Source organism: Zonotrichia leucophrys, chromosome 22 (assembly GCF_028769735.1).
Source record: "Zonotrichia leucophrys gambelii isolate GWCS_2022_RI chromosome 22, RI_Zleu_2.0, whole genome shotgun sequence".
Classification (NCBI taxonomy): domain Eukaryota; kingdom Metazoa; phylum Chordata; class Aves; order Passeriformes; family Passerellidae; genus Zonotrichia; species Zonotrichia leucophrys.
The window spans coordinates 1,905,955-1,919,234 of NC_088191.1; the positions used below are offsets into that span (position 1 = coordinate 1,905,955).

The 13,280-nt window shown below is 40.1% G+C and overlaps 1 protein-coding gene across 1 annotated transcript; it reads left to right on the plus strand.

Annotated features, from left to right (window-relative positions):
- Positions 1-863: 863 nt before the first annotated feature.
- POLB (DNA polymerase beta) lies at positions 864-12,435 on the plus strand. Its single transcript, XM_064731183.1, has 14 exons — positions 864-1,025; positions 1,103-1,160; positions 1,239-1,305; positions 2,673-2,747; positions 3,174-3,232; positions 3,899-3,948; positions 5,158-5,209; positions 6,474-6,528; positions 6,617-6,689; positions 7,137-7,207; positions 7,924-8,010; positions 8,914-8,978; positions 9,478-9,617; positions 11,076-12,435. The coding sequence occupies exons 1-14, from the start codon at positions 965-967 to the stop codon at positions 11,168-11,170; spliced, it is 1,008 nt and encodes a 335-aa protein (XP_064587253.1). The 5' UTR covers positions 864-964; the 3' UTR covers positions 11,171-12,435.
- The last annotated feature ends 845 nt before the right edge of the window (positions 12,436-13,280 follow it).

Below are 13,280 nucleotides of genomic sequence, written 5' to 3' on the forward strand. Positions count from 1 at the left end.
GCTTATAAAGTGAGCAATATTGTGATTTGGAGTGACCTCAAGCCTCCTTAATCTTTAATAGCAAAACCTTTCTGACACCAAGGAAAGCATGATGGATCGTGTATGGCATTCATCTGCCTCTTGAAAGATGTCAAAAGCTACTTGGGAGAGTTTATCTAACTCCAGTCTTCAGTGATCAGAGATGCCAAGGGGATTAAGGAGGGAATTTGACACAGTCAGAGGTGTTATATTTTGGGAAGATAAACTAGACATCAAACCCAGTGATTTAAAGTCATCAGAGAGAACGAGGGCAACCTTAAAGAAATTTGGGAGGGAAGCAAAAGTAAAGGTTTCTTCCAAGGTCACAGCACACAGAGAAGTCTGGGGTAGATAAAGGCCTGGAAAGCTGACCCATTGATTACTGGGGAAAAGGAAGAGGATGTATTACAGATTGGGTGTGTGGCTGTATTTTGGAACTTGTTATTCTGGTATTGTAAAACTAGATTACTTTGCTATTGTGGAACTCGGTATTCTGGTATTTTGAAACTGGGTTGCTCCGGCGTTAGATCATAGCTGCTGATTCAGCCTGGAACAGCACCGCTGAAGCAGACTGGCCAAAAATCTCTCATATGCGAGGTAGACGTTAAAAACGGGAACGGGATCCCCGTACTAAAGTGATTTCAGCATTTATTATAAAAAAAGAAAGGCCTAAAGCAAGGGGGCCTGCGGGCCGAGTAGGAGCGTTCCCCGCCCGCGCACCGGGACCGGACGCGCCGTGACGCCACAGCCGGAAGCACATTTCATTACTATTAAACTTTTTTATTACTATTAAACTTTTAACATTTTAAAAACAAGCGATCGGCGTTTGCCACAGCCGCGGCCCCGCCCGCCCCCGGCACCGGACGCGCCGTGACGCCACTGCCGGAAGCGCCTCGGTGCCATCGCTGCCCGCAGCCCCGGCGGCCGCTCCGTGCCGGTGCCGGCCATGAGCAAGCGCAAAGCTCCCCAGGAGAGCCTCAATGAAGGCATCACCGATTTCCTCATCGGTAGGTGTGCGCCATCGCTCGGGTCTGTGGGTGGGAAGGGCCGCGGCCCGGCTGCTCTCACCGCGGTTCTCCCGCAGAGCTCGCCAACTACGAGCGCAACGTGAACCGGGCCATCCACAAGTACAACGCGTACAGGTACCGCTCCCTTCCCCTCACGCCGTGCCCCGTGCCGGGCTCCAGCCCGTTCGGGCGCTGACCGGCACTGCCCCGCAGGAAAGCGGCCTCGGTCATATCACGGTATCCCAGCAAGATACAGAGCGGGGCTGAAGCCAAGAAGCTGGTAGGTGCTCGTGTGTGGGCTGCCCTGGGAGGAGCTGGGGCAGCCGGAGCGGGGATGAGGTGCCCGGGGGTTCGTGGGGAGCGGGGATGAGGTGCCCGGAGCTCCTGGGAAGCGTGGGGGCAGATGGAGCGGGGATGAGGTGCCCGGAGCTCCTGGGAAGGATGGGGGGCAGCCGGAGCGGGGCACAAGGTGCCAGGGGTTCCTGGGGAGCAAGGATGAAGTGCCCGGGGTTCCTGGGAAGGTTGGGGGCAGTGGACGGGATGAGGTGCCCGGAGTCCTGGAAAGGATGGGGGGCCTCGAAGCATAGGGCCCGGAGCAGATGGGAAGGGGGTGCCTGGGGAGCGGGGATGAGGTGCTGGGAATTCCTGGGAAGTGTGGGGGGCAGCCGGAGTGGGTGAAGGTGCCAGGGGGTTCCTGGGGAACAGGATGAGTGCCGGGGTTCCTGGGAAGTGTGGGGCAGTTGGAACTGGGATGGGTGCTGGGGTTCCTGGAAAGGATGAGGGGGAATTCCTGGAAGATAGGGGCAGCCGGAGTGGGGATGAGGTACTGGGAATTCCTGGGAAGTGAGGATGAAGTGTTCAGGGTTCCTGGAAAGCTTTGGGGGCAGCCGGAGTGGGATGAGGTGCCAGGGTTCCTAGGAAGGAGGATGAGTGCCGGGTTCCTGGAAAGCATTGGGGGCAGTCAGAGTGGGGGGGATGAGAGGTGCCAGGGTTCCTGGAAGGATGGGGGCAGCAGAGCAGGGATGAGGTACCCGGGGTTCCTGGGAAGTGAGGATGAGGTGCCGGGGGTTCCTGGGAAGGATGGGGGCAGCCAGAGCGGGGATGAGGTGCCCGGGGTTCCTGGGAAGTGAGGATAAAGTGTTCAGGGTTCCTGAAAAGCTTTGGGGGCAGCCAGAGTGGGGATGAGGTGCCCGGGGTTCCTGGAAGCCTTGGGAGCAGCCTCGCTTCTCCCAGCACCTCTTTCCGCTACCCCAGTCAGAGTTTGGGGACACGGACCAGGTGTGGCCACTGTGGGGGTTCCAGAGCTGGAACTGGGCATCCCATCTGAGCCTCTGCCTGTAAAAATGTCTTCTCCTTTTGCTCTCACTCCTTTGTTAATTCAGAGGTCTTGAGCAGTAAAAATCAAAGCCTTGTTCAAACTTACTGCTGTGTAAACTTGATATAGCCCTTGCATTACAGTGTTTATGCCATTTATATTGTACCATTGAATTCTTGTGCTCTTTTACCATCCAATATTTTATTGTGGTCTTGGGTGCCCCATAGTTCTTTTTAGACTCTGAATTCTAGGAAGTTTTCCTTGCTTCCCACATATACTGACTTTAAGTGGTTTTTGAGTTAACTTGTTTGTACTCACCCCCCAATATTTAGGATGGAGTGGGTGCTAAAATAGCTGAAAAGATAGATGAGTTCTTATCCACTGGAAAGCTACGTAAATTGGAAAAGGTGAGTGTCTTTCTCCTGTTCTGTATTTCTCAACAGCTGCTTTTCTTGATAACTTGCAAACTAGTCTGTGTGCTCTGCACATTCCTGTTGTCCCTGGAGACTCTTAGGAGTGGTGGTATGATAAGTAGAAATCAAGGATTGAGAAGCCTCAAAACTGTCTATTTATTAAAATATTTAGCTTGCATAATCAGCATGTGCAGGGCTTCTGTCAGAAGTGGAAATCTTGCTGGAAGGCTCTGGAGTTTGTGCTTTAATCCTGCTCACTTTAGCATGGCCAGTTGGGGGTTTTCAGGCTTGTTACATGTGGCATTATTGTAAGGCTTGGTGCTGTTTTGTAGGGAGCCTCCAAACCAGAGTCTGACTGAGCTCTTTTATCTTCTTAAAGATTTCTTTTTGTTTGTTTATTTCACTGTTTTGGTTTCGTAGATTCGGCAGGATGATACAAGCTCTTCTATCAATTTCCTGACACGAGTCACTGGCATTGGGTAAAAGTTTCTTGGGGTGTTTTTAGGTTTTTTTTTTTCCCTTCTCCTGTTCATTTGATGGAATTGTGAGCAGAATTTGGATTATTGCACATAATGAAGAGCTGCTGATGTAGTGCCCACAGTGACACAGTGTAGTTGTGATTATGGGATTGAATGAGACAAAAGGGTGGAGAATGATGAATTCCAGACTTTGTGGCAGAGGAGTGGAAGTGGGAAACTTCCTGAGAGGGGAAGGAGAGAGATGTGGGTCAAGAATGGAACTGTGGAAGTGAGACTCGGCCTCAGGGTTTCCATAAAAGGAGAAGCAGAGCCTTGAAGGAGGCAACAAAACAAAAACAAATTCAAAAAGCCCATGAGAACTCTGCTGCAATGTTATCATGCATTTGGTATTACTGTCTGAAGCAATATTGCCTATTTGCTGTGACTTTTTTTAATTTCCTACAATTATACATCACTGTATAGTCATAACAATGCTAAAAATGTGCAGGCCAAGCTTTGGATCTCTGCTGACCAAAAGCATAAACTGAAAATGAGTGTGCTGAAAAGATGTAAGCATCACAAGCAACCTCAGTCTTAAAAAAACAACCCACACTTATAAATAATGTCCTGTTTGATGTTGTAAGATTCTTGCTTTTCCTGATGCCAGATTCCCTTGTCTCTTTGCAGTCCTGCTGCTGCCAGGAAGTTTGTTGAGGAAGGAATTAAGACTTTAGAAGGTAAGTGTGAATATGAGGCCTTGCTTCACCCTCCAATAATCTTTTTTTTCTGTCAAGCTGCTTCTTCCACAGTGATATTTCTAACAAATATGCCCTAGGCTTTGAGGAGGGTGTGTAAAATGCTAAAGCTGGTGCACAGGCTTAAGGCATTTTATACATATATTCATATATATATACATATTTCATACATATATTCATATAGATACATGTTTCATACATATATTAATATATAGACATATTTCATGCATATATTCATATATAGACATATTTCACACATATATTCATATATATACATGTTTCATACATATATTCATATATAGACATATTTCATGCATATGTTCATATATAGACATGTTTCATACATATATTCATATATATACATGTTTCATATATATTCATATTTCATATATTCATATAGACATGTTTCATACATATATTCATATATATACATATTTCATATATATACATATTTCATTCATATATTCATATAGATACATGGTTCATACATATATTCATATATAGACATATTTCATGCATATATTCATATAAATACATGTTTCATGTATATATTCATATACATATTTCATACATGTTCATATATACATACTTCATGCATATGTTCATATATATACATATTTCATACATATATTCATATATATACATGTTTCATACATATGTTCATATATATACATACTTCATACATATATTCATATATATATACATATTTCATTCATATATTCATATAGATACATGGTTCATACATATATTCATATATAGACATATTTCATGCATATATTCATATAAATACATGTTTCATGTATATATTCATATATAGACATATTTCATGCATATATTCATATATAGACATATTTCACACATATATTCATATATATACATGTTTCATATATATACATATTTCACAAATATATTCATATATAAACATATTTCATACATATATTTTCATATAAAGCAAAGTACATGCAGATTACATGGAAGGTAACAAGGATTTTGGCTTTTTGGTTGTCTGTTAAATCTTGTTGGAAATGCTCTGTGCATTTGTGGTCATCCTGTCAGCTGCTATGTGGGTAATTTGAAATTCCCTCCTTTGAGGTTGTATTCTCTTTTTGTGCATCATCTTTGCATTGATAGAAACTTCCTGTAAGATGTTTAGTTCTCAGTTAATTATTTTGTTTGGATGTTTTTTTCTAGATCTAAGAAAAATTGAGCACAAGCTGACGCATCACCAGCGAATTGGGTTGAAGTAAGCTTGCTTGGGTACAAGGGTTGGTGTTTCAGTGACTCCTTCAGACACCAGGGTGGAATGTGAGCTTACACAGGCTGAGTAAGGGTCTCTCCTCCTTCAGACACCAGGGTGTAATGTGAGCTTACACAGGCTGAGTAAGGGTCTCTCCTCCTTCAGACACCAGGGTGTAATGTGAGCTTACACAGGCTGAGTAAGGGTCTCTCCTCCTTCAGACACACCAGGGTGTAATGTGAGCTTACACAGGCTGAGTAAGGGTCTCTCCTCCTTCAGACACCAGGGTGTAATGTGAGCTTACACAGGCTGAGTAAGGGTCTCTCCTCCTTCAGACACCAGGGTGTAATGTGAGCTTACACAGGCTGAGTAAGGGTCTCTCCTCCTTCAGACACCAGGGTGTAATGTGAGCTTACACAGGCTGAGTAAGGGTCTCTCTGTGCTCTACATTCTGCCTTTCAGCTTATTTAGAGCTTTTGTTTCATTTGGGATGGAAGGCTTGGGAAGTTCATATCAAGTGACTTCCTCAGCTCATGGAGAATCACTTTAGTGAGGTTGTGGAGTTGTTTCTTCACAATCTGCATAAAAGAGGCCCAGGCTGTTTTTTTCTGTGCTGTGAACAAGGTAACCTTTGCATGTCTGAACTTGAGAATGTTGTGTTTGTCCCTCACTATTCATCAGCTTCAGTGCTGTTTGTTGAGTGTCTTGGCTGTGGTGGTTTTGGAGAAACTATAGCTGGGTTTGTCAGAAGCTGCAAGTGAACCAAATAAAGCCAAAAGTGTTTCACTTGCCCTCTTTTTCTCCACAGCCAAGCAGCTTGCTGACAATTTGTGTTTTACAATATATGGAATATATGGAAGCAAATATATCTGGAGCTGTATTTGAGTTGAGAGCTTCCATTTATCTCCTTCCAGCTCTGACCCTGGATGGGGAACCTGCTCCCTGGTGGGCTGAGTCTTTTGTATTTTGTATTTTCAGAGGGCTTGTAAACATTAAGCATTTATTTATATGGTAATACCTCTCCCACCTCACAGCAGCTCTTTGTGTACAGTGGAAATACTGAAACCACGTTCTGAGCATTGTCAAACCCACAGCTGTGAGTTTTTACTGTCACCTTCCAAGATTTCTAAGATGTTTAATGAGAGGAGCTTTTTGTGATGTGACAGTAGTGTTAGTTAGTATTCTTTCCTCTGATATACATTTAATTGACTAAAATTTTAAGATGCTGCCCCTACCACTCTTTCAGATACCTCTATTTTTATATTTGCAGATACTTTGAAGATTTTGAGAAGAGAATCCCGAGGGAAGAAATGCTGCAAATGCAGGTAAAAATCTCATTGTTGGGAATGTGATGTACTGATGGCCAGTGAATGACTGGCCACCTCTAAACACTTTTCTTTCCTTTTCACATAGGAAATTGTGCTCAGAGAGATAGAGAAACTGGACCCAAGCTACATTGCTACAGTGTGTGGCAGTTTTAGGCGAGGTTGGTACTCTGTGATCTTGTTTTCTTTATTTTGGGATAACAACAAGACAAATTACTGTGTGTGTTGTTCTTCTTGACAGACTGTGCTGGAACCTGGCCTTTCCTGTTGGTTTTGTCTTGTCTAGCTAGTTCAGTGATGAGACACCAGAATAAATTCTTGCTTCTCCATCCTTCCCCCATAAAGAGCAATATCTTGTAACATGAATTGTTTGCTTTGTTTTTACTTCATTGCTATAGAGTACAGCAAGAAATTCTTGGATATTTTATGTATGGAGAATATAAACTTTTGATGAAAGAACAAAATTCTTTTACTTTAAGATTATTTTTTGTTTTGCTAATATCTCTAATAGTGACCATTCCCTGCTAGAAAACCATGTTTACAAGAGGTAAGATGTATGTTCAGCAATATGAGTATATTGAATTTTTCTTTGCTTCTTTCTTGCCCAGGTGCAGAGTCAAGTGGTGACATGGATGTTCTCCTGACCCATCCCAGTTTCACATCAGAATCAACCAAACAGGTGCTTTTCTCAGATGCCACAGATCCCAACTGTACATTGCTTACAGTCTCAGGCTTGTATTGCAGCTTTTTGTGGTTTTATATTTACTAAAATATTGAAATTTTCCCTTGGATTGCCCTGTTTATTTTGAGGAGTTATAATTCTTTCTCAGGTCTGTGTATTATGTTGTGTTTCTCTTGCAGAATTAGTCAATATGTTTATTTTTATCCTTCTCTCCTTCCTGTCCCACATATTCCCCCACTCCTTGAATTCCTGTGCTTTAACAATGCAGAACTGTAAATCCAGCTGAATTCATGGTAGATTGATTATTTCTTTATGTAGCCAAAATCATTTAGCTGATAGGAAACTGTCCTGCTGCCCTTGGAACATTTTGGGACCAACTCTGAAATGGTATTAATGACAGTGTTGTTTATTTTTTTCTTATATTCCTTCTATAGATTTGTTGTTTAAAAGCTGAATTAGATTTGTCATTTCCAACGAAAGGCAATCTCAATATTGGTGGAAATTGTTTTTATCTTGCACAACTGTAATTTTATCAGCTTTTTCCCATTATTTTTATTACATTTTTTTTCCATTTGGGTCAAATTTCATGTAGAATAGTACATATAATTATAATGATGTCCTGTACTTATAGGAGCCTCTGTCTAGTAAATGTAGGTAAGATATTCTTGTTATTTGTTAAGTAATTTCTTCTTCTTTGTTACCATTATTCCCAGTCAAAACTTTTGCATAAAGTTGTAGAACAGCTGGAAAAAGTCCATTTTATCACAGATGTGCTGTCTAAAGGGGACACCAAATTCATGGTAAGAGCTTTTGTGGTGGTGCAGGATGTTGTGGGGGGATTTATTTTCCTGACAGAAGTCAGGATAAATCCAATTGCTTGTGCTGCTGGAGCTGAGGGTGATGTGGGTTTGTTTTTTAAACTCTTAAGAATTTCCTGCAGGTAACTCTTATGGTGAGATTTCAGTATTAGAAAGTTTAATACACACTATTATTATTATATAAATACACAGTGTTTATTAGACAGTAAATACACAGATATTTGTGTATTTCTGCACCCTGCTGACACAACCTTCATCACATAATGTCAATTTTATCCTGGGATCTCAGCACAACTTCACTTCTTCAGTTGCACAGTGACCATTTCTGTAATTGTGTCCTCAGGATCTTGGAAATATTTAGCTTTGATCTCAGAACTGTGTTTTCCTGATTTTTGTTAATATACAATATACTTTTGTCTCTTTTTGTGTCAATTTTAATGGATAAACTAGATTATTATTATATCCTAGACTTAGGATGTAATAGAGATTATGTGAGATGCCTAAAACAAGTAATTAATTACAAAAACTTTAATTTTTTAGATCCCATGCTGACAGTGCAGGGCTTTTTCTCTTTTCTTAACCTGCTGATATTTGTATATACTGAAAAGCCTGATAATAATGACAGGGAAATGAGGATTTTTCCTGGTGCAATAAAAATTTAAGCAGCAGTTATATTTACACTGGACAGTTCTCACAACAGTGTAAAATAGTGATTTGCTGTATTTTGATATCTGGCTGTTCCAGTAAAATATTTATTCAATTCAGCAGGGATTTAACTTTGCTTTCCAGGATTGTTTAGGGGTTGTTTAGGGGTGGGGAGGTAAAGATGGTTCTCAAATCTGTTGAATTTCATCTGAATTTGTTGTTTGCCTTATTTCCTCGCAGGGAGTGTGCCAGCTGCCAGATAAAGGGGATGGAACAGCTCATCCACACCGCAGGATTGACATCAGGTACATGATCAAAATCCTCCTGGTTCAGCTCTCTGCTACACAGGAGGCATTTGCATAAAATTTTCATTCAAATATCTACTTCTGTGCTCATAACATGGCCATTTGCTGTTTTTCTAATGCCTTTGAAATGTGGCAGCCACTGGACAGCTGCAGTAATTAGAGCAGGTTATCAGCAATAATGCTGTGCTTCAAATCATGATATTCTGATAGAATATCAGAATTGTGTCCTGTTTTATCATCCTGCTCTGACACTGATTCTGTGCAGGAGTGCAAGCACCATAACCAGGTAGTTACACCAGGAACTTCTGGGGAAGGGTAGATATGCTGAACCTTCCTTTCATCTGCAGTTCCCTTCATTTTTGCATCTGGTTTGTGGGAAAATTAAATGTACAGGGCTGCAGAATGTACACACATGAGCACAGAGTAAACCTACACATGTCTGAATACTGAATTTTAAATTATATTTGTTCTAAGTCTTCCCTTTTCCTTTTTCTTCTAGGCTTATCCCCAAAGATCAGTATTACTGTGGTGTGCTGTATTTCACAGGCAGTGATATATTCAATAAGAACATGAGAGCTCATGCTCTGGAGATGGGATTCACCATCAATGAGTACACAATCCGCCGCCTGGGAGTGACGGGTCAGTCTGAGTTCTTGCACAGAGCATCCTTCCTGCTCCTTTCTGCTCCTTTCTGCTCCTTCCTGCTCCTTCCTGCTCCTTTCTGCTCCTTTCTGCTCCTTTCTGCTCCTTTCTGCTCCTTTCTGCTCCTTTCTCCTCTCCCTACTCTCCCTACTCTTTCTACCCTTTCTACTCTTCCTACCCTTTGTACTCTTTCTTTCTACTCTTTCTAATATTTCTACTCCTTCTACTCCTCCTACTCCTTTCTACTCCTTCCTACTCTTTCTACTCCTTTTACTCCTTTTACTCCTTTCTACTCCTTCTACCCTTCCTACTCTTCCTACTCCTCCTACTCTTCCTACTCTTCCTACTCTTTCTACTCCTTTCTACTCCTTCTACTCCTTCCTACTCTTCCTACCCTTCCTACTCTTTCTTTCTACTCTTTCTACTCCTCCTACTCTTCCTACTCCTTCCTACTCCTTCCTACTCCTTCCTACTCCTTCCTACTCCTTTTACTCCTTTCTACTCCTTTCTACTCTTCCTACTCCTTTCTACTCTTCCTACCCTTCCTACCCTTCCTTTCTACTCTTTCTACTCTTTCTACTCCTCCTACTCTTCCTACTCCTTCCTACTCCTTCCTACTCCTTTTACTCCTTCCTACTCCTTTTACTCCTTCCTACTCCTTCCTACTCCTTCTACTCCTTTCTACTCCTTCTACCCTTCCTACTCTTCCTACTCCTTCCTACTCTTCCTACTCCTTCTTCTCCTTCCTACTCTTCCTACCCCTTCCTACTCTTCTTCTCTTCTACTCCTCACTCCTTCCTACTTCTTCCTACTCCTTTCTACTCCTTTCTACTCTTCCTACTCCTTTCCTACTCCTTTCCACTCCTTTCTACCCTTTCCATTCTTTCCACCCTTTCCACTCTTCCTACTTTCCAAGTTATGCACTTTGTGTGGTGCCCTTCAATTGGTTGCAATTATTTTTTGGAAATACTTCTGATAAATGCAATATTTTGTGGAATTTTTCACAGTGTCCTTTTTGATATTGGGCACCATTACAGCAAGAAGGTGCAGCCTGCTTACACAAGGTTATCTCTTTGGGCCTCCTAATCTACTTAAAGTCTTAATGATTTAAAGATTTATTTTTTTCTGTGCTGTGCACAGCACATATTTGGTTTCCTCCTCTTCTCACAGGGTGTGTCATGTCCTTCAATTGCTTTGCTTTGGAGGAGAGGTCATTATATAAACCTACACAAAATTATAAATTTATTTACCTGCATAACCACATGGCCCAAAGTTAATTCATTATTTCCTTTGATATTAATAAGAATCAGCATGTAAACACAATGGAATTTTTTTTCTGGGCGGTTTCTTCAGGTTTTTTTTTACCAGTTTTGTCTTAATCTTGCCATGCATTTGGCATTTCTGAATGGTACAGACTTTTCCACCTTTCAAAGATTCTGTGTAATTTCCTTGCAGGAGTTGCTGGAGAGGCCCTGCCAGTGGAATGTGAAAAAGACATTTTTGATTATATCCAGTGGAAATACCGAGAGCCAAAGGACCGGAGTGAATAACAAACTGCTCGTCTGGGTTTAGAGCTTAAAGATATTTCCATAGCTTTTTACAAAGGTGTGGAAGTGCATAGTCTTACCTTGAATGTTACTTGAAAAACTGTATTACTGATGTCTAAAGCACATCCATGGCACTTGAACAGACCAGAATGTGTCGTGAAGATAAATCCCGTGAGATTTCACTTTTGTGTAGTCACAGAATAATTTGGGTTGGAAGGGACCCTTAAATGTCATTTTGTCCAGTCCCCCTGCCATGAGCAGGGGTTCTCTGACTGGAGAAGATTGCTTAGAGCCCCATCTTTGACTAGAGAGGATTGCTTAGAGTCCCATTTTTGACTAGAGAGGATTGCTTAGAGTCCAATCTTGAATGTTTCCAGGGATGGGGCATCAGCATCTCTCTGTGTATCTTATATTTATGTAAGTACCAGAATGAAAAAATGCTGAGTATCATGAAGCACTCCTACAAAATAAATACCATTTTTAACTATTCTCTGTATCTCCTCACACCCCTGTTAATGTCTTGGGGCAGTGCTGAAGCTCATGATGAGTTTATCCTTTAAAATCTTTCAAAATGCACTCCATGCTAAGGTGGCCATTCTCCTGTTACATGGGAATTTATTCCTAGACATGTTGTAATATTGATTGCAGTGCTCTGTGTTTCTTTGGGTTTGGTCTGATTAATTTATGCATTGCTACCACTCCTGTAGATGCAATCTGCCCTTTTTTATATGCAAACCTGTCAAATCTTATTTTACACCTCCCCTTTAAATATTGAGTATTATGGATGAGTATAAATAATGAGTATTTTGGATGTGAGAAAAGTTCTCTTCAATAATGCATTACTGGTTGTGATTGGGACAGGGATTCTGTTGTTTAACTTAAAAAAATGCTAATTAGTAACTACTTCCATGAAATACACAGCATGAGCAGTATTGCTGCTGCTGTATTTGAATAATTTATCTTATTTTCATTTAATTTAAGCCTGCAGAACAATTCCATTTTCAACTTATACAAGGAGAGTTGATCAATCTTAGTCATGGACATTACAGGCTGATGCTCTCACCTATTTAATTTCTTCCATTTTTCTTGTCAGGAGTTTTAATGATTTTCTGGGAATGTTCCCCAGTGCTAATGCATGCATGGTATGGAAGTGAACTTGGTGCTATGTAAAGTATTTTGATGCCTCCTTGTAAAAATATATACATAGCTGATATATTTAGTATTTTCTTCAGTTATCAGTGGGAATAAACAAATTGAATAGTCCATCATGAATGTGTAGTGGTGTTTTATTATTATTTTATTTGGTGTAATTTTAGAAGATCAAAAGGTAGGAACAGATGTTTACCATGTTCACAAATGTTTCCTGGGCACAGAAACATAACACATACAATATTCATCTTAATATTTGCAAAAAGCCAATCATAAAATGCTCATTTTTCACAGTGGGTGAGGGGTTTGAGAGCACCTTTAGTGCCTGCTGGAGTCTCACACCAGCTCTGACAGGCTGAGTGCTTGCTATAAAATAGAGTATATTACATAGCATAATCATAATTTCTGTTTTTACATTGTTTATAACCTAAAACTGTTTAAAACACTACTTGAGAAAATTAATACTGCATAACTTTATAAGATAACACGTGTGTTATGTAAGTTATGCTTTAACTTACTTAACTTACATATAAGTATTATATATATTATATATATATAAAGTTATGCTGCATTATATCTGTTATATATATAATACTATATAATTATATAATATAATATATCTATTATATAATATATATAATAGATATAATATATTATATCATATATTATCTATAATATCTATCATATATCATATAAATATATCATATATTATATATATCTATCATATATCATATATATTATATATATGACATATACATAATATTGTATATATTATATACTATATATACATCTATATACATATATATACCTATATATACATAATACTGTATATAATATCTATTATATATAATAGATATAGTATATATTATATATAATATTTTATATTCTATGTATTTTATATATTATATATATTATGCTGTATTATATATATTATATATACTCATATATACATTATATATAAACA